This window comes from Pleurodeles waltl, chromosome 1_1, assembly GCF_031143425.1.
Source record: "Pleurodeles waltl isolate 20211129_DDA chromosome 1_1, aPleWal1.hap1.20221129, whole genome shotgun sequence".
Classification (NCBI taxonomy): domain Eukaryota; kingdom Metazoa; phylum Chordata; class Amphibia; order Caudata; family Salamandridae; genus Pleurodeles; species Pleurodeles waltl.
Window position 1 is genome coordinate 364,260,683 of NC_090436.1, and position 22,119 is coordinate 364,282,801.

The 22,119-nt window shown below is 46.7% G+C and overlaps 1 protein-coding gene across 3 annotated transcripts in view; it reads left to right on the forward strand.

The window, feature by feature from the left end:
* The window catches only part of TRAPPC13 (trafficking protein particle complex subunit 13), a 321,232-nt gene that overhangs the window by 240,862 nt on the left and 58,251 nt on the right, over positions 1 to 22,119 (forward strand). For all 3 annotated transcript variants that reach the window (XM_069222813.1, XM_069222798.1, XM_069222805.1), the window contains one exon: positions 18,855 to 18,955. In XM_069222813.1, the coding sequence (XP_069078914.1) occupies positions 18,855 to 18,955 (101 nt within the window). The remainder of the gene's footprint in view (positions 1 to 18,854; positions 18,956 to 22,119) is intronic.

A 22,119-nucleotide genomic window follows, 5' to 3' on the forward strand; every position in this document is an offset into this window, starting at 1 on the left:
GGGAGATACGCAAGAGGGTTCAGTGGATAGAGCAATGGTGTTTTAATATTCAATGGTAAAGGTCTGTAATCCTTTGGTGAGGATGTCAATTGTGCGCTGTGTTTAAACGTAAAGACCGATAGGTAGTTTTTGAAGCATAGTACATTTACACCCCTAATTGTGTGAGTAACTTTAAACTGAACTTTTTTTTTTTTAACATTTAGTATTTCTGACAGAGAACGAAATCTGCATGTAGTCCTGAAATAATGGGCCCGTCTCGGAGAATGGCTGTCTCTGGCTATCACTTTTTATACCAAAGTTTAAGACCAGCTACTTTAGATTGTTTAATTCTATCACACATTTTTACACAAGCCCATAAATTATGTGGAATAAACAATGCTCAGATTTCCTCTTCTTCATGTAAGCTTGTTAGTTGTAAGCTTCCAGTACCAGCAGTAACAGTATAGCCGCCTGCCCTCTCACATTGTAAGACTTGGTCTTCTTTTAATATCAAGGGTACATCATCTATACGTGTGCATTCTTGTATTTCTGCTATGTGTATCCAATGCATACATCATCCATTAGTTTCCTGTTGTTACTAATGAGAATACTATGGTTATTCAATCTGCATTTTTATAAAAAAATATAGTTGAGGTCAGGATAAGGAGTTGGAGCCACAGCTGTTAGTGTTATAGTTAGAGTAGGTTTATACCATTGATGACTGATTTTAAGGCTGCAGGTGTTGCAGAAGTCAGAGCTAGGACACTTGGCCCTGCTTGAATGAACCTTTACACTTGAACTCCTGTAAGTTAATCTTGCATTTTATCATTTGTTCATACATGTATTAGAATTTCCTCCGAAGGCTGATCATATTTATACGGAGAATCCGAAGCCACACGGTTCTTCTTCCAATCTAAGAATCCTTAGGACTGACATTTGACCAGTGGAAATTTAAGAGGAGTCTGATACTTGCTGTTGAATCACAGTTTACACAGATTCTTAGTGCCAGTAAAAAGGCACTTGCCCAGAATTAGCAGCTCATCTTGGCTAAGAGTGTGTTTGCTATCTATACTCATCTCAACAAAACCTACCAGAGTATTCAACAGATTTATTTACTCCGGCAATGGTTTAAATTATTGACCACTTTGGTATGAGGAAACCCCCAACTTACCTATTATTGGGATAGCTTTGAGCTATCCGTTGATGCTGCTTTTCTCAGTAAGGATGTACCCAAATTATCTAAAATCTGTGCTGCTAGAAGCAATCTGCTACCAAATTTTATTATCAAAACACAGTGGTTCTTTTTATACTTACTTTAACAATAATAATCCATACTAAAAGGATTCATGATCCATCCAGACATGAATCCACGTATATAGAAAATTTGAAATAAAATAAGTTCCAAAAAACAAAAAATACTTGAGTAATAATACATTTATTTCCAAAGATAAGGATCTACTCATTATTGAAGTGTTCAAAACAGTGATCACACGGTGCAGAAAAGAGAACAGGTGTGGCCTGTGTGTTTATATAAGACAACACATGACTCCTAGGGGTATTTGTACATGTAGGGGTCAATAGAGTGTGTGTAGTGTGTTGTTGAAGCTGTTTCGACCTCTAGAGTTGCCAAGAAGTCATCATCCGGACGTGAAGTAATGTAGAGCACTGGGTAAGGGCCAAGCCTCCTTGGGACATCTGTAGTGTGAATAATTATGGTACCCAAGCAGCTGTGAGGGAGTCAGGCAGAGAAGGGAGTGAGTATAGGCATCAATCTGTACAGGCTGCAATAATAACAGAGTCAGAGTGGGACACATGAAAGGACTTCATCTAGAAGCACAGAAAAGGCTATGCAAGGTGTAACTGAAGGAATCTGAAGGGAGTGTTGCTACTTCATAATAAAATTTCTTCACGGAGTGTCACTAAGCCACATGAAGATAACAGACTTCTGAAAGAATAAAACTGTGGAGAGCCGATAACGCAAATGATTTGCACCCACTCCATACAGCAAAAGAAGCATGGTCAAGAACAGGCATCCCAGTCCACTTATCTAGCCAGAAGAATAAGCAGTTGCAGAGGTATAGGAAAAAGATGCATTTGTTAAGATGTACAAACACTTTCCTCTTTTGTGATCACAATTTACGAACTAAGAGGACCATTGATTATTTTAAAATTGTTCCATCTGAAATAACCTTGATTGTTATTTTGCTATCTGATTCTATACAGACATGGCTTATAATAGAAATAGTAACAAGGGAAGTAAGGTGTGTGGTTGGTTAAGCCTTATAATAGGTATTATGTATGCAATAGTAATTGTGGGAATGATTGTGGGAATGCCGTGGTTGGAGAAAAAGACTATTAACGCTACTTCAAAACCTGAAACTACAACACTAATACCATGGGAGAGGTTTGAGCAGGATGCAAGACACTTGCATGAGGGAACTAATTCAAAAGGGGAACTTTCTACTAATGTCTTCTATCGCTTGCTGAATGAGTATGTAGAGACCATGGATGCGAAAGACTGTTATGTGTGTACTAAGATTCTTTCATCTGTGCAAGAAGGGGTTACCTATCATAGCCTCCCTTTAACCTACGGGATTAGCTGTAGTTTGCTACTAACTAGATTTTACAATCAAGAGCATGTGCAATACTTTTATTCAAATCTGGATGTTGTGTTTTCTTTTGTGCCTGCGATGAGGTTTGCCTCTTGTGCCTGGGTTCAAGTTACAACTCTAAAGCCTGCAGTGATTGCCTATCAATGAAACTGAAGGTCATACAAGATCACTAAGCAAAACTATGCCCCTGGACACTCTGATGAGACCGGTCTAAGTAGAAGGGTCGATCCCGTTCTCAATCCAGAAGTTTAGGAGTTGTCCAGAAGTTGCAGGAGCCATTCCAAAGGTCATTCTTCATCTCACTCCAAAATCTTTGGGTACATAGAGGAAACAATATGAAAAATCTTTGCAGGACTCTGCCGCTTCCTATTTCCTGCACACTCGCACTCCTGAGAAGGTGCAGTTGTGTTTACATGCCTCTTGATCTCGCTGTCTCGTTCCGAAGTCGGTCGACATTGTAGTCCATCCCGCAACTTGTTCTGGCACAACTAGTATTTGTAAGGCTCTCTGCTACACCAGAAAAATTCTGTCAGGCCATGCTTCCTATCTGTTTCAACTCTGTCTGGACTTCTGCAGGCCCCAAGGAAGGGAGAGGCTCTCCATCTGGTAGATACTTCTGGCAGATTGACTCTGGAGCTTCATGGCTCCTGTACAGACGCCACCTCTGGCTCCCACCTCCTTTCTGGTTCCCGGAGTGTGGACGCTAATGCCGACTCCACTGACACCGGAAGACGAGGTGCCTATTGTGCTCTCTAACTCGGAGTTAATGCTTCTCTGACCTCAACCGAGGCAATGCTCGGTTTAAATCAAACCCCAACCCACTTAATGTCCCACCTTTACAAGGCAGATCTCATGTTATGTTACTTGTTAAGAATGGATTCCAATCATGACTATTATTCAATTGGCCAACCCTACCACGAAGTAAACTGGTATAATGACCTTGAGGATGCCAGTGGTCTTGAAACCTCTCCAGCCACTGAAGAAAGTACTTCCTTTGGGATGGCCATGAGGAGTTCAGCTGAAGTTGTCGATCTACAGCTCCCAACGTTAGAAGTCCGAACCAATGTCCGGACCAAAGTACTCCAGCTGGGGCAAATCTCTACTGAACCCCTAGTATCTTTCAACGAGGCATTCACGGAGACCCTCCTGGGGGCCCAGCCCAAACCTTGCTTTGGTCGTCCAGTCAGTTGCTAGATTGCAAGGTGCCACTGACCTGCCTCCAACAATCCTTTTTGTTTTAGCACCAGTCTGATTAGAGCTTGGTGGTGCACACTTCTAGCAGTTGGACACTTTCCCAGCTACTCCCTCCAATAGCGAGTGCAAGAGAGTTGAGACCTTTGAGAAGAGGGTATTTTCTTCCACAAGTTTGGCCCTCAGGTCAGTCAGTGACAGATGCCTTCTGGGCTGCTATTCCCATGCTCACTGGCATTCAGTTGTTCAAGTCCTCTCAGGAGATCTTGAACCCATCCTAACCCAAGCTGTAGAGGACGGCTGTGATGCTGCCAAATTCTCAATATTATACCACGGATTTCGTTGGGCAAACCATTGGTGCTAGTGCCACTATTCGTCACCACACCTGGTTGCAGTTGCCGGGTTTATCACACAATGTCCAGTCATCTCTTATGGACATGCACTTAGATAGGACTCACCTCTTTGGAGGCAAGGCAGATTTAGCTCTCATGTAGTTCAAAGAGAACAGGGCTACAGCACGCTCCCTGGTCTTCTCTGATCCACATTGGAAGCCGCATCAGTGCTATTGTTCCTTTCACTAATTTCCGCAGAGGTGCCCCCTAACAACAGCCTCTTCAAGGTGCCCAGCCCTTTTGTGGCTGAAGCAGTGGCACCCACGTCCTTGTGGTCATGGACAGCGTGCCAGTCAGACCACTGAACCGCATTATGGCTCCCACACCTCATGCGGCCCCATGTGCCAAAAATGATGCCCTTAGTGGAGAACAGCCACCCAGTGGGGCAGGAATCAATGATTAGGTCCTGCAAATTGTCCAGAAGGGATTTGTCATCGCCTTCATGGCCTTTCTGCCACATCTTGCACTATGCCTGAAATGACTGACGGAGGGCCGCCTGTCAGTCTTACAGCAGGTGCAAGCCCTTTTGGCCAAAGGGGCTATCAAGACGGTGCCAGCCCCAGATGTGGGTTGTGGTTGTTACTTCCACTACTTTATGCTGCCTTTGCCCTTTTTTTTTGTTTGTTTAAGACCCGAGCCCCCTCCACACTTCCCTTCAAAATGCTCACCTTAGCCCAACTCTTGTTTGCCTTTGACCCTGGAGACTGGATGGTGGCGTTGGAGCTAATGGATGCCTGTTTCCATATACCCTTCCTGAAGGCCCATTGCCACTACCTGTGGTTCATGGTGTAACAGGAGCACTTTCAGTTTGTTGTACTCCACATTAGGCTCACCAGTGCCCCTTGGGTGGTCACAAAAGTGATGGTGGTGGTAGCCGCACATCTTCAAAGGTAAGGGGTCCCAGTCTTCCCCTAGTTTGATGACTGACTGACTGAAACCGAGTTCACCCCAGGCACTCACTACCAGGCTACGGCAAAGCTCCTCAGGCAAAAGGTTATGGGAGGAATGCTTCCAATTTGTCTAACCACTGGCAATCACACTGGGTACCTTCCAGCCCATTGCTCTTTTTCCCACCATGTCATCTCAGGTTAGACCCAGCAACCTCCTGTCATTTCTTTTTTTAGGGTTTAGTATCAATGGACCGAAGTCACACCTGACTCCTCCTCAGAAGCTCCCCTTCATCTGAGAGATTCTGAACACACATCAGTTCTTTGCTGCCCAGATTTCTGAAGAAGACCATGACCGACCAGGCAAAAGTCATTCTAGTGGCCCTGGATTTGGCACGGGAGTATAGTATCCAAAGCTCCATTACATGAGCATCTGTCTTGCAACAGGCATGGTCCTGCACCCAGGCCTTTACAATCTCCACATTTGTACTTGGAGAGTGAGTGGCGACAGCTGAATACCTTAGATCTTGGCCCCGGAATTGATGTGATCATGGCAACCTTGCGTCCCTCAACAGACAATATACAGCTGTTGATGTGACAAATTTGTGCCTTGGTGCGGCATAAGGCACATTGAGCGGGCGCGGCCAGGTGCCGATTTGGTAGGATGTGAGCTCTGCTGTTCCTGTCCCGTGATCCACCATCCACAGGGTTGCTCCTTAAATAAGGGCCCCCCAAAGATTGCCTTATACCCTCCCATGGCCCTAGAGGCAGCATAGCTTCAGGGGGATCCATGACGGAGTCATTTTGAGCCTGAGTGCAGAATGATTGATGGGAGAGCGTTGCGGACTCGGCCATGATGCACAAGATGGTGTCTGGGTGGCTGCGAGACCCTAGAGCCTATTGACCCTGCTCAGTAGTGTGTCGGCGAGAAGCCTTGAGCTGAGAAGGGTACTGTGAGAGGAGAGATCAATTCCTGTCCCACACAACCTTATTGGCGGCCCGCTGAGCGATGGGGCGTGGCGAGGACGCACGGCGACAATGACAGCTTGGGCCCGTACGGCGGGCAGGTGACTGCACCTGCAGGGTTGTGCCTGCTGGTCCTCCAGACCTGAACTAAGAGGAGCACCTGTGCTGGAATGATTGGGAGAAACAGCCTGGAACCAGAGACGATAGCTGCTGGCAGGAGGAGGCCGTGAAAAAAACTCACTACTGGAGCATTGTGAGGGGCGAGCTCCTTCCCTGCTCCCCATCGGAGCTCTACATCCTTGGCGACCTGCAGAGCAGCAAGCAGCGCTGAGGTTGTACGGTGACAGCAGTGGCCTGGGGCCTATAGTGGGGGTGAGTGGCTGCTCCAGCTGGGCCCCGAAGCCTGATGTAAGTGAAGCACCTGTATTGTAATTCTTTGGGGGGGCCGACCTGGAGCCAGAGACAATTGCTGCGCCCACGAGCCGGCTATGGGGGGGGAAACCCCACCAGTGGAGCTCCACAAAGGATGAGCTGCTTCCCAGCTCTATATGCAGCTTTCCATCACTGGCAGTCCGTGGAGCAGAGGAAAGCACAGAAGTCACACAGCGACAACAGTGGCCTGGGGACTGTGGTACCGGTAGGCGACTGCTCCATGTGCTGTTCACAGTGTGGTTAGACCAGCCTGGGGCAAGGGCCTATCACCGCAGCCAGGAAGGGCCGCAAGAAAATCCCACAAGCGCAAGGCCATGGGCACCGATCGAGAGCAGGGCCTTAGGGGTCTCCGCTGGTGGACTTCCCCCCCCCCCCCCCCCCAGGGGAGATTGGAGGAGTCCTGAGGGTGCCCGTTTGCACACTGTTGGTGGTGAGTCCAATTGATTGGCAGCTACTGCTGACTGCCAGCAGATAGAGCTTATACGAACATGCCTGACTGCCCAATCTCATGTATTGTATCAATGTATTGCACAACTGGTGGGGGCCCCCAGAGGATCAAGAAGGAAGCAGCAGAGTGTTTTGAGCCTAGTTGTTGCAAGCTTGGGCCTCTCCCCCCACACAATACCATATAACTGGAGTTGCCCTCACTGGTGAGAACGGTTAGATAGCTGATTAACTTACAACCTACCCAGTGGAGGTGGGCTCCTCGCCCGGGGCGGGACTGCAGAGGCCTCCCCTGAATGAACTTCTGCTGGTGCCTAGAGGTGGGTGTTCGACCGGAGGCTTGCACTTCTTGCCCCTTCCCACTGCAACAGTGCTCCTGAAGAGAGGCTCACTGGTAACTGATGCCCGCAGAGTGAGCACAATGGGCAAAGTCCCTCGGAAGCATGGCCTAGGCGGACCTCTGTTAAGCCAGCAAGATGCCCGTACGGGATTATTTCCACCACCAGACATGGAATCGCACAATGGACCTTCCTTACAGGACATACTGCAGGCTATTACAGCCTCCAGGGAAGCCCTTCCAACTAAACTCGATACACTGGGACCTGACCTTAGTAGCCTAAAGAATGATCATAGGCGCTTGGCAGAAAGGGTCACCTCGACAGAACGCTGCCTAACGGGCCTCCACCCCGATGTCACTAGCTTGCAGGAGAGGTTAACCCTCATGGAGACCAAGGTCCAACTCCTAGAAATTCGGGCCAAGGACTGTAAGGGCAGGTCAAGGAGGAACTATATACTGGTGATCGGCCTCCCCGAACACTCTGAGGGGCAGTATATGCTGACTTTCCTGGTGCGCTGGCTGCAAGATGAGTTGGCCCAGGAAGGACTCTTCCCCCTTTTTTTTTGCCCTAGAACAGTCACATAGGGTACCAGCTTGACCACCACGACCTGTGGTGGTGCGTCGTCTTCACTACCGGGCCCATATCCTAGCCTAAGCCCAGAAGAGGACCGACCTCCAAATAGACTACCATAAAATCATGATTTTCTCCCATTTCATAAGAGAATTAAAAAAACAGCGAGCCTCATTCATCGATGCCAAATGTCAACTGTGCCAGAGGGGAGTGCAGTACTCCATGCTGTGTTCCTGGCTCACCTGCAGGTGATCATACAGAAGGGAACTCTCTTCCATACACCACAGTAGGTGTGGGACTCGAGGCAAACCCGCATGCGGGATCCAGTCGGGACTCACTGTGGAAAGTGCGAGGTCTGAGAAAGAGACCATGGTGTAAGAGAGAGTGGTGAGTAGAAACCCTGACCAAGGTGGAGGCCCATCGGGTGCGGCAACGCGCAATTGAAGAAGTGATTTTAAGTGGCGTGGGGCTTGGAGCTCTTGCGCCAGGAGCGATGGGGAAATCCCAGGCCTCAGAACCCTTGAGCAACAGTGGTTCTGAACTCTCTGCTAAAGACCTTCCATTAGTAACACCACACACAGCAGACAATATTTTGACCATATTGATGTACTGGCTCCAATTTATTACCTAACTGATGGAAGGTGAAATGAAAGTCCTGTGGGTGTACCCAGTCTTTTCAGGTGCAAGGGGGATACTTTGGCAGCGATCTTTAGCACCATTGGGGGCCTGCAAAGTATGTTGTATTGAACCAAGTGTTTTTCATCTGACAAGGCAGCCCTGCGTGACTGTGAGCAGGGTAGACCGGGCCATCCTGAAGTGCAGCCCAAACTGTTGGAGGCCAAGGAGAAGGTGGCTGAGCACTATGAGAGGTTGCAGTGCTTTCATTACTGAGAATACACAGTGCAAGCTCACACTGAGGATGAACAGGGCAGGGGAGTCTGCTGGCATGGCTGGCGAACCCAGCAAATCAGTATTCGGTAATATTGACACTGCAGCAGGTGACCATACACCACCAGGAAGACATTAATCAAGTGTTTAGCAGCATGTAAGTGCGTTTCAAGCTCTCTGTGTCTACCCACCGTACACCATGTTCTTTCTAAACAAACTGGTTCTGCGGACAGGAGCATCCTTCTTGCCAAAAGTTGTGACTCCATCCAATGTAGGCCAAAATATCACCATACCGGTGTTCGTGGCTCTGCCTTACCATTCTGAGGAGCTCCATAGCTTAGACTCCAAAAAAGTATTGAACGTTTACATTGATCGTACCTGAGAACACTCGATGGACAATAGTTTTTTGTGGGGTTTGTTAGAGGGAAAAGAGCAAGGTCGTACAGTAAAGGACCATCTCCTGTTGGATCGTGTTCTGCATTAAGATCTGCTACAAACTGGCCAAAAAGCAGCCCTCCGAAAGGGCTGCAGACTCATTCTGCAAGAGCCAAAGCTGCTTCCACAGCTTTGGCACATGGAGTTCCTGTCCTGGACATCTCTCATGCAGCTACATGGGCATCACTTCATACATTTCTGATGGCCAGGATTGCTGAGTGGGGCATTTCGGCCACTTGGTTAAGTAGAACTGTTTGCTGGAGTCTATTCATAAATCTGCCTCCAAAAAGGTACTGCTTTGGTATCTCTTTAAAAGGTGAGGACTCTGCAGTTAGTTGTCTCAGTCAGAAGGACAGGTTACTTACCATCAGTAATGCTCTTTCTGGTAGAGACTGCCCAGCTGTAGAATTCTCACAGACCCTTCCTTCAATCATCCATGTTCTGTGCATTGGACTATATCCATTATTAATATGCCAAATGTAGGAATCTGCACACTGGTCAGAACCAGTTTTCTACTGGGGCTCTGCATCTGGGGACACAGCCTAGGAAGTACCTGAGATAAGTGCATTGGAATGACGCCTATTAAGTCTCCACATGTATGTGCTAAACTGAGGTATAGCTGAATGTCATTGGTATTTTGATGTATAGAGTGCAGTGGTGTAGAGTACTGCATTGAATTTAGCAGCATAGAATGCAGTGGCTTAGATTTGAGTGGTGCATAGTACAGTGGAGTGGAGAGGAGTAGAGTTGACTGGCATAGAGTGTAGTGGCATAGAGTGGTGTACAGTAGCATAAAGTGGTGTAGTGTATAGTGCTGTAGACTGCAGTGGCATAGAGTGCAGTGCCTTAGAGTGGAGTAATGCAGAGTAGAAAGGCAGTGTGCTGCTGTACAGTAGTGTCAGAATGCAGTGGTGTAGACAGCAGTGGTATATAGTGTTGCAGAGTAGAGTGCAGTGGCATAGAGTATAGTAGAGTAGAATGGCGTAGAGGTCAGTAGCAGAGAGTGCAGTGGTGTGAAATAGAGTGGCATACAGAGCAGTGTCGTAGAGTAGTTTTCAGAGTAGAATGCAGTGGCGTAGATAGCAGTGGATAAGAGTGGCATAGAGTGCAGTGACGTAGATTGGATTGGTTCAGAGTAGCGTGAAGTGATGAGTGGTGCAGGGTAAAGTACGGCTGCGTAGAGTGGCATAGAGTGCAATGGCGTAGAGTAAAATGTAGAGTGCAGTGGCATAGAGTGCAGTGGTGCAGAGTACAGTGTTGCAAAGTGGCGTTGAGTACAGTGGCATAGAGTGGAGTTGTGCAGAGTAGATTGGTGTGACCTAGATTGGAGTGGTGTAGAGTGCAGTGGTGAAAAGTTTAGCGGTTTACAGAGTGGCAAAGATTGCATTGGTATAGAGTAAAGTGGCTTAGGGTAGAGTAGAGAGGTGTAGCATACTGTGACATAGAGTGGAGTGGTGCAGAGTGAAGTGGAGTGGCGCAAAGTAGAGTGGAGTGGTGTGGAATGGCATAGAGCAGAGTATGCATGGTTTGATAGCGCACTACTGTATCAGACGACACATTATCAATTGAATTGATCATTACATTTACACAGACATACCCTTTCACTAATAAAACTATACAGTGCACAAAAAAAAATGTATGGAAATTGCATCACCAGGGTAATAATTTGTTTTGAACTATTAAAGTACTTTTTTCCAAATATTTAAGAAATAACAAAATTGTGCTTTGTGTTCCTAAATCTGATATATTGTGAAATACTTACACAGTTCAGTTATTTTTTTTATAAAGAATTTGTATTCAATTTTGAAACACAGCAGTATCACACACCAGTCATAGAACAGTTACTAGGATGGAGTAATGGAGAGTCAAGTTCACAGTGATGGGTAGAACAAACACAGTAAACAATATGGTTAGCATCACAAGCATTACATCGGTAGACTAGAGTCCACACGTCCCCCACCACTTGCCCCATATCAGCTCATATTTGGAAGGACAACCCTGGCTTCATACACCGGTTTCTTCTGCCGCACGCATAAGTCCACTACCTCTGGATTGCAGGGCATGATCACACCATATGATTAAAGTCAGCATTGACATGGGAGCAGGTGGGACTTGGGAGGAGACCCTTCCGCTGCAGTCGGTCGGGAGTGAGGCATGCACAGTAAAGTTAATAGGTTTGTATTAGGCGTAACCGTGAAGAGAGCGTGATGACACGCAGGGCCATCAGCCCATCACGTCATTTATCATCCTTCCAGGGACCCACCCAACCCTCCCATCGGGTTGTTAGGTTGTTTAACATGCCAGGAGTGTAGATGACCAGGGTGCGGTAGATCTGAGAGACTCCACCCTTCCCGAGTGTGCCCATAATAATTTTCACTTCCAAGGGGCTGAACTCAGGTAGGAGGCTATCCCGTGGTATGGGGGGGTGTAGTGTATTTGGCAATTGTAGCTACTATTTGTAGAATTGCGATGAGGAGAGTGTGAATGTTGAAAGGAACACATATTAGTATTGCCCAGTTGCATGATATGAATGGTATCCCAGCTTGCAAATTCCTCCAGTGTCGCCACATCGCGCACCCATTTTCCGCATCACAAGGGAGTCTGAAGTGTAAATTTGGAGTCCCAAGCGAGGAAGACCGTACTGGTACCCCGGGCTAGTGAGGGGGACGAGAGTACCATATAGCATAGCCTTGAGCCGGGAAAAGCCCAAGAAGGCCAGCTGCTCCTGGTAGACAGGGTCCGACCAACCCCGGTGAACCAGTCATTGATTACCATGTGTTGTGAGGCTAAGTAGCAGAGATGCAAGTTGGCCATTCCCAGGCCGCCATCATATGGTGCCTACTGAAAGTGCGTGAGTGCCAGGCATGGCCTAGAATTCAGCCAAAAAAAGGATGTCACCATTGTGTCCAGGTCTCGGAACCAGTGACGCAGCAACGGATAGTTTGTGAGGGCATAAAGGAACCTCGGCAGCACAATCATCTTGTAAAGAGCAATCCTGCCTATCACGTTCAAGGGCAACGACTGCCACTTCTTGAGGTCCTCCTTGACCTTACAAGTTAGGGGGGGTCTAGGTTCATGGACCAAGTGAGTTCCGGGTGGAGCCCAACCCATACATCCAAATGGCAGAAACTCAGTCACCCCACTGGTATGTCGTCTGCCAACCCACAATTTTGCACTTGTGTGAGGGTACTGATTTGGACGGATTGAGTCGCAGTCTAGATGCTTCTCTAAAGAGCTGTCTCCGAAGGCCACTCATCTCCGTGAGGAACAAGAGGACGTTGTCTGATTACCGTGTGATATGGTCCTCTTATCCTGTGTCGCATTGCCATCCCTGCATCTGTGCGTCACAATGGAGTCACCCAGGGGGCTCAATCTCTAGTACAAAAAGGAGGGGGAACAGGGGGCAACCCTGTTGAGTTCTGTGGCAAATAGGAAAGACGACGGAGACCACCCTGTTGATCTGTACCCGCGCAGTGCAGTTGGAGTAGAGTGTACAGATGAAGCCGTAGAACTGGGATCCAAAGCCAGCCCTCTGGAGGACACCTTTCAGGTACCCCCAGTCGACTGTGTCAGATGCCTTCTCAGAATCAATAAGTAATCAGGCAATTTGGGGTGTGAACAGGTAATGATGGGCAAGCGCCACAGTCAGGTGCTGAAGGCAGTGACTCGTGCTTCTGGCAGGCATAAAGCTGCATTGGTCCAAGTGGATGACTGTCTAGAGGACTCGTTTAAGTCGAGTGGCCAAAACTGTGGCAACGTTTTTGACCTCTCTGTTGATGAGTGATCAGGTGATATGCTGCGCACAAGGTCGAGGAGTGTTGCGTTTTCAGAGTGAAAATAATGGTTGCCGTATCAATTTCAGGGAGGAAAGACCCAGCTTTTGATGCCTTCTTGTAAAGAGCTAGCAGTCGGGAGTGAGAATCTCTTGGAATGTACTGTAATACTCATTGGGTAACCCATCAGGTCCTGGAGGCTTCCCTGAAGCAAATCAACAAATAGAGGGGTAGGAAGAGATAATGGTCCAGTGTATAGCCTCCTAAGTGAATGCACAATATACCAAGATACACTACTCCAAAGGGGAAGATGGAAAAGGAAGTCCTATTTATAGGAGCAAGAATCCTCACACACCCAAGTGGGTGTCATGCTTCATCATTGGAATTGCTCCTCGTCAGACTGGCGTTGCAATATCTGACGGGCACCCCCCGTAGGGGGGCTCTTTGCCGGAGTTCTTTACTCGATGATGCCAAGACCCCTAAAAGGTGAGTTTGGAAGGAGAACAAAAGGAAGAAATTAATAGCAAAAAAAGTTAAAATTGGCTCAGGACCCCAAACCTACGGGCAACCATTTATTCAACCAGATAGGGTGAAGGCCAAGATTAAAACAAATGAGGAGAGTGAAATGAATACAATGATCAAAACGCTCTCAACCATATATAATGGAGTATGGGTGGTATGGAATGGAATTACCAGACCATCCCAGGTACAAGGGTCAACATGTTTTGCGTCTTTAATGGTCCAGATGGATCCAGCAACGCTTCTTCAGGACCAGGTGAAATTAAACTTCTCCTTCTCTATAAATGTAAAAATGCCTATGGACTAAGACTGTCAATTGTCAGTACTTTTGTCACTTACACTAGTATGTGATTTGGACGTCCTATTCCTAATTGTCGCCCCCCTCATTAAAGGAACAAGCTTCATGGGACAGCGGGGGCCCAATGGCCGGGCATGAACTATTTGTGACGCTCCTGGCGTGATGATTCTTTCGGGAGCGCGGCCCGGGATAGATGCAGAGTTGTGGCCAGGAGCGTCGCAAATAGTTCATGCCCGGCGTACTTTCAGTTTGGTTTCAAGCTCCTGTGTGTAGGCCTCATCTTGAAGATACCAAGCTTTGAGCCTCCACAGGGGGTGCGGAGTGCCTGTGTCTGCTCCAAGGAAAAGTGTTGTGTGATCTGAAATCCCACGTGGAAGGATTTAGGTTTTGGACCCTGTGAGACCGTCTGTGGAAAGCATAAGAACTGTCAATGCATGAGCCAGTATGATGAGCTGCTGATGTGTGGGTCTGTTGTTGCTGCTGGGATGTCATACCCTCCAGATGTAGCAGGAATCCAGGGTGGACAGCCAGCCCAAAAGGTGACTAGCACCAGAGTGACGTGCCAAGAGGGTGCCAGTGGAATCCAGGTCCGGGGCTGGGATAGCATTAAAGTCCCCTGTAATCAGGTTGAGGCCACTAGGAAGAGCCAGTAGCACAACTGCAAGCTTGGTAAGAAAGGTTTCTATAGCTGCAGGAGGGACAGACATGCACACCAGGTTTGGAGTGCTATCTGCCAGGGTTTCGGTCAGGGCAAGGGAGCGGCCTTGGGTGTCGCTGTTCATTTGAGTGATGACCATAGAGAAGGATCGACGGAGCAGTACTGCCACCCCGTGGAAGCCTCTGGTGTATCCAGAGTGTGGTATGCTCTGTCATAACCCTGGTGCAGTAGAAAGGGATTGCAGGTACCCATAAGGTGGATCGCCTGGAGCATAAGGACAGCGGGAAGGAACCGATGGGCATACCACAGGACCGTTGATCATTTGATGCAATCCATTAACATTCCAGAGATAGGTCAGAGTCAGCCATTGGTAAAGGTGTGGGAGGTTTGTGTTACTCTCTGGAAGCCCCCCTCTTTCAATCAATTTCAGTATCTGGGTCTCTGCCAGCTAGAGATGATTCCGAGGTGCATGGTGGTGCCCCCATCACAGGGTGATGTGAGAATAGTGAGTCTGCCCGGCCCCTGCAGGAGCATGTACGGACCCTCTTTGGCTTTAGGGCTACTCCAGTGCGTGCCACCGCTGCAACCTGAGCAGCAGGGGTTGGGTGTTGGGGTGCAACCGCTCCGTCTGGCAAAGCTGTTTTTCTTCGGTAGACCATTCCCAGGCAGTTACTGGAGTTTCAAAGAAGTACATTTTTTGGGCATGGATAACTTTGAGTTGCCCTGGGAACAACATGTAGAAGAGGTGAAGCGTCTTGAGTTTTTGTTTGACCGCTCTGCATAAGAGCAGCGCTGTGCTTGTACCTCCCAGGTGTAGTCCGGAAAAATAAGTATCCTTGAGTTCTAGTACCTCGGATCCAGGAGAGAGAGCGCCTGTCTTAGGATGGAATCTCTGTCCCTTAAGTTGAGAATACGTCCAGTAATGGGCCAGTGTGAGGCTCCCGGGGGTGGCCTGGGCATCCAGGCCGTGTGAGCTGGTCCTCAATTTAAATGGCCCTCTTGGTGATCGCAGTGCCCACACACAACAGGGCTGACCTACAAATCATTCCTTTACCCTCCCCCCAACATCTCCAGGGGTGAGGATCTGCCGTGCAAATTCCAACAGGGTGCAGATTGTAGGGCGTAGATACCACAGGGCCCCAGTGCCGTTAGGCTCCAGCTACTTATTCTGCCATCTTGGCTGCGCGTCACCTACCACAGTCGAGATATGTCAAGTGCAGGCCTCAAACGGACAATGTGTCTCTCTGCTCTCTCCTGTGCTCTGGGCCCGGTCAGCGGCAGCCAGCTCACGGGGCAGGCATACCAACAAAATGTCCCACCCAGGCCGGCAGTCAGTGGTGCACTTCCCACGTCGGAGCTGCCATGACAGGCAAGTAAAGTGGCCCGCCACAGGTTTGTGTCTGGCCATGGGGCAGTGCCTAACACTGGTGCCACTCGGTCACTGACCACTATGCTGGGGGTACTTCACTGACACTTAGCGATTTCGAGAGGCATCCTGTTGGGAGGTGGATGGCAGCAGATGACAGAGGGGTCTGGAGCACTCCTAGAGTGCAACTGGCCATCTTGACGTGTCAAGCCACGCCCCCTGCACAGTTCCTTTAAATGCTTTGTGCAAGAAAAAACTATTTTCTACCCCCAGTATCCACAAAATTGTCACATAAATCCTCTCACTTTGAAGTCAGAGAAAGAAAAGTAAACAAGCACCCTCGGAAGACAGTGCCTCACATTTGCCCTCTTTGAATGCACAGCATATGTGACAAGATAAGAACAAGATTTAAAGGCCTGCGTACAGAAATGGAGTTTGTGGAAGACAACATGCTTTAGACAACGGGAGGGGCAAACTGAATCTGGAGAGCCTAAAGCAAATAAAGACAGCAAATAGAAAGCCAGAAAGTTGCAAGCCACTAAGCTAATGGTAATTAACGGGCATAATGCATTCCTAGGTCAACTTTCTGAAAGTCCCCAAGAAGTCCTTAGCAAACCAGACAGCTGTGCTGTGTGGTAGGCTGCAACCTAGAAAAAAATCAAAAAATGTGTAGAGAATTATGATCAACGCTGTTAAACACAGCTTTAAAAATCTGCCAGGACTAGAAGGTGGATGTCATCTTCGAGGATTCTTAGGTTGTAAAGAAGGATATGGAGTGTTGTAGGTGCTTTATTACATTTGGGATGTAATCTAGATGGAAAAGTATTGGTGATAGGAGCAAGAAGCGTGGTGAGACCACTTTCTCAATAATTGTCCATTCGAAGGGAAGCTTTGACACTTTTCTGAAGTTGGTAGCTTACCGACTTAAGGATAGGTTTTGTGAGGAGGTGTGATAGGTTAAGTTTTTTAGCAAAGATGCAAATACGCTCTCTGCTATTGAAAAGGTGATGATTAACAGTCTATCTTGTGCACCTCGTTATCAGAGCTATAGGGGATCCTACAGCAGATGCAGGGAACCTGCTCGAATTTGTCAATAGCAGATAAAAAAGGTTCAGTCACACCTGTGATGGATCTTAGTCCAAGGAATGTCCCTAGCAACTCCGGTGGTGCAGAAAAGCCACTGTCGCCGATATAAGGCATCCAGTGCCTGTGTAGTAAATCCATTAAAATTGCAACAAATCGGTTGCACACTGCAGTTCTCAACTGAATCTTCATTTGTAGCTCAGGCTTATTGGAGAAGACCAGAAGCTGGTGTGCTATCAAGCTACCTTCAAAAGCCATAAAGGAATCCTACCTATGAAGCAAATGACTAGGGAGCCAGCCCCCACCTAAGTGCCCCTTGCTTATAGATAAAATTGTTGGTTGGGTAGATTTGAGTACCTCAAAGCGGCCGGTGTCTATGGGTATGATGCAAGCCAGCAGCTTTGGACGATCTCTGTGTCAACAGATGGTCCAAAGCGGGCCGGGGCTTTCTTAAGGACCAGGCTCCCGAAATAGCACTACATGATTGAACAGTGGATGTCGTTTACTTAGGTCAATGTAAGAGCAAGTATGACGAGATCAAGGAAAATAAAATCCTTCTAAGTAAGTTAATCAAACAAATTGACCTGGTGAGAAATGATGAGAACGCGTCTCTTGATAAGGGTAACCTTGAGAGGAGCACAATATGTTGTAATCATGAAAAGCACCGCACCAGAAGGGTAATATCAGTTGTAAAACAGAAACGACGTGATGCTCAATATATAGGTTTCGTGCCCAACCCACCTGTACAATATTGGGAGTAGTTTCTAAATCACACTCCGTTCAAAGGCAGCCAACCTGCGATGTTGTGAAAACAGCAGCAACTTATTGAACGGATGAAGAAAGCTCCAGACCTACCTTGGACGTGGACCAGGTGAAACATGTTGCCCTTGTTTATTGGTTGAGTTTAAAAATATTGGTCAGCTGATCAGTAGTTTTCTTCCACTAGTTGTAGGTTCCTTATTATTTCGTTTTTCAGAAGCACATTGTGATAGTGTAATACCGTTGAGCATGTTATCTGTACCAGAATTATTTCTTTATTCATAGGTTTGATCCCGCTTGTGTCTTCCCCTTCAGACACGAGCGAGGCCTAGGCCCTTTGATGGGGTATGCCATCCTAGGATGGGTGACTTCAGCATTCTTTAAAGATGTTTTTACATTTAACTAAGTTATACGTTTAAGATATACTACTCAAGCCTTAGTCTGAATTCTGTCAATTGACACTTTCTGTATAGGCTCCCCTTGTCTTAGGTTACTTTGTGTTGATTATCAGTCATTAGTGCTGCCACTTAAGCAGCTTGTAACAAGCCAATACAAAAGATGAGTCTCCGGTTCAATAAATAGAATGCGGATGCAGGTGACAGCCCTCTGTCCATCTCTAGGCAGAAGGTGTTTGATGGTGGCATACTTGAGGCTAAGCAGTCTGGCCATTCATAGTTATTCAGCCGTTTGAACTGCGAATCAAGCCCATTCAGGCTTTGTTGTGTTCCTCATGTCTCATCCAGGAGGCACTGTGGATCCTGCAGGGCTGGTGGTCTTAAATGAGACATCAGTTTTTTTTTTTTTTTTTAAAGTCTATTGCATTTTTTTTAATTGATATTGTTATTCTTCAAAGTACTTCGAAATATTTTTATATTGTTATAAAGTGTTCCAGGATCCCACGGGACCCGTTGGAAATGCATGCAATGTACACTCCTCAAATGTTGTTGCTGATGCTCGTCACTGTTTTAGTCTACAAGTTTGTCATGTCTTAGTTTTAGACAGCAACTGTCAGAAGTTTCTGTTAACAAGCAAAACTGTTGAATTCCGCTACCGATAACATTTCTGTCTAGCCCAAAATGTTTAAACATGGCTACCCGTTTCCGATAGTGCAACGCCTGTGTGTGGTGTGACGCAGAACTAAATGGGAACCTACTGCTTATGCTGAACGGGATGCACTTTATCACACTGATCCATACCTAGTTTTTTTCGTACTTTACTCCTACTTGTGCTCTCCTCCTTTACCTACTGTCTTTCTTTCCCGTAGGCTCCTGGATACGGCGACGTAAGACTTTCTTTGGAAACGATACCAGACACCGTAAACCTGGAAGAGCCCTTTGAAATAACATGTAAAATAACAAACTGCAGGTAGTATGTCGCCTTCTGTCAGACAAGTCAAGCAATCTTTAATGGTTCATATGTGCAGCATGCTGTTCGTGGCACTTGTATGTGAATAAAAGTACATTAATAAGTGTCTTTGGAGCAGTGTTGTAATCTGAACATCAAAATTGTTAACGTTTTTATGACGATCTGATACATACAGTATGGACGTAGCAATTCATAGTATATTGCTTATTACACAACTCAGCCAAGAAATGCGTGTCGGATATAGCATTTGGCGCATAGCATGAGATGTTAGTTTACAGGTGCGTGTAATATCGATACTCTCGTGAGTGTCTGTAAGCGGTGCTTTAAATGAGCAGGTACTCTCCGGTAATAAGTACCTGCACTTATTAAATTTGAAAGGGGAAGTACCTCCACTTCTCACACTGCTGCAATATATTTAATGGGACAGTACCGGCACGCCTCGGGCGCAAACAGGTAATATAAATACTGAGTACCTGCACTTCTATATTCCCACAACTCCATGTGAATGGAACAAGCCACTTCCGCTGTCTCAAGTCTCACAATGTTTAAGGCTACAGTAAAGTAAAAAAAATAAAGAAAGAAAAAACTGGTCATTTGTTAACATTCTACTGTTAGAGTTACACTGGAACTAAGTATCAACGCGTCAGACCTTAATGACCTCTGACACAGCACAGGTTCCTGTGGGTGGCTGGGAAATGTAGGCACAGGATCCCTGCAAAACTGTGGAACCCTGACTCCCCACAATCTTCAAGCAGTCAGTGAGCCGCACGTTATTAAAATGCGGCACCCAAGCAACCGTCTACATATGCGGAGGTCGTGATCTTGGATGCATGAGTTGTTCACGAAGCCCAAGCAGCCGTCTAAAAAAGTACATGGTGCCCAGGCAGCCGTCTAAAAGAAGTACATGGTGCCCAGGCAGCCGTCTAAAAGAAGTACATGGTGCCCAGGCAGCCACCAACGTAAACCAGCATGCATCATCCCTAGGGTGACCACCTGGCACTGAGGCACATTCTGGACAGGACTGTAAAAAATTCAGGACAAAGGGTCAAAATTCAGGACAAAAATTCAGGACAAAGGGTCAAAATTCAGGACAAAAATTCAAGAACAAACGTCAGTTTTACAGACACACGCAAGAGAGGCCATGCCTCACTATGTTGTCATTGCATTTATGTACTCTTTTTTAACATAGCACTATTTATTCACTGTGGACCTTTTGTGATTGCCTCCTGGTGTGCTACATTCAGGTGTCACATTACGTCCTTGTTCCATAGTAAATTAATGCCCTTCACGGCAAGGCCATCACCCCTACCCAAATCTACCCGATCTTTCCTGAAGAGAAAGTAACAGCAAAATTTTGATTATGTTTCTGAACATTTCAAAACCCCTGGCAAACAGTTTGGGAAACATTAAGGTCATTGACCTTATGCTAGTTTAAACAAATTGAACAAAAACATCTGGCTTACCCCAAACGCCCATGGACTTTCAACCTAATTATTTTTAAAGAGGCAGGGCAGATGGTGTGGGTCTCACACCTAATAACAGGATGTGATGTACCCATAACTTGTCTGTAGTCTCACTGCACTAGAGTGTATGTTTGGGACTCTACATTTATCTCAGAAATGGGAGCCCGGACTACCAATCAAAGATAATAAAAGAGTAGGATGAAATTGAGATCAAATGGGAGATCCACGGCAAGTAATTCAAAGGATTGTTGCTAACAACTGGATAAAGAAGACAAGAACAAGGTGGGATAATTCCTAAAATCAGACAAGATGGGTCCACCAAGACTATTTGAAGGTATTGGGTACCTGGGGAGTTGTCTGCACACAGGAGCGAAACAGAAGGGGCACTGTCAAGTGGTTGAACAATCAACACCCATCCACCTTGGCAAACTCTTCTGGTGCAATGGTTCGCTGTTAGTGCTTGCAGACCCCTTGCAAGGTTGTACAAGGCAATTGCCCGCTTAGTCCATGTCTTTATATGGTTTTGAAATTGAGCAAAAGCCAAACTAGAGATCTGGGTTATCCCTAAGTGTCAAGTACACATAGAATCTTAAAAATATTTGGGATGTAAATTGTATAATTTTTTTTACAAATTTTAAAATGTAATTAGTGTTTCTCTAACATGGCACTGTTTTCGCCTTCATATACAATTATATCTCAGATAGAACTGGGAACCAGTTACCTTTTGATACCTAGTGATTAATATCTACCATTCTTACACTGATTTCCACGATGAAAATCTCGGCAGAGCGAACGGTCTCTCCAAGCCCAGTTTGCTTTTTGGTCTTCTCTTCTGCTTTCTGTAGAGGCCATGTGGCACTAGCGAAGATGGTGTGCTATCCCAATGATAGTATTATTTTGCAAACCTTCCCCTGCTCATCCTTCATTCCTTCTTCAGACAGGCCACACATCTGATTTGGTCGCTGCGGCGCCATTGGGAGCTCTTTCCACTCTAAAGCTAACTGTGACTGCGGGTGGATTAGATATTCTGGACATAGAATGCTTTTATTCAGCTGCAGATGTCCAATGGGTGGCTCACTGGCTTTCTGCCCACCTCCCTGCATGAGATGGGGTTTACCAGTAAAGACTTAAGGAAGGCTTAATGCACTGCTCATCGTTTCCTACTGACCATTCTATGGATCACCATCCGGGGTTATCATGCATGGCTTTCTCTTGCCTTGCCAGAACCTGTAAACTCACTGACACTAAGAAACCCTATGCTCCTGCACTACCTTTGCTAAGCCTTCCCACTCGCACAGGATGGCTGTGCTCAGAGCAACTCCATCAGTGGCATGTTGCAGGTGTCTTAAAATTGGGGACTTTGTTTCTGAACAGTGAGCTACTAAATTTCCAAACCCTTGTGGCAGACTACCATATTCACCCGGTCAACTCCTTACTTACAACCACCTTAAATAATCATTGAGTGCCCTATTTCATGTCTTCTACCTAAAACTAACCCTACAAGAGGTGTGCCAGAAGCTCTGTACCATAGGAAATGGTGGCAAACTGATAGAATGGGTGTACAGACCTATCCCGCAACATGGAAACCACTCCAGGTCTTCTTGTCATACTACCTGGGTGATTGATGTAGCCAAACCTCTGCAAGATATGGACTAAAATACTGGACTTTCCCCACAAAGTATCCCACAGCTGTCACTTTAA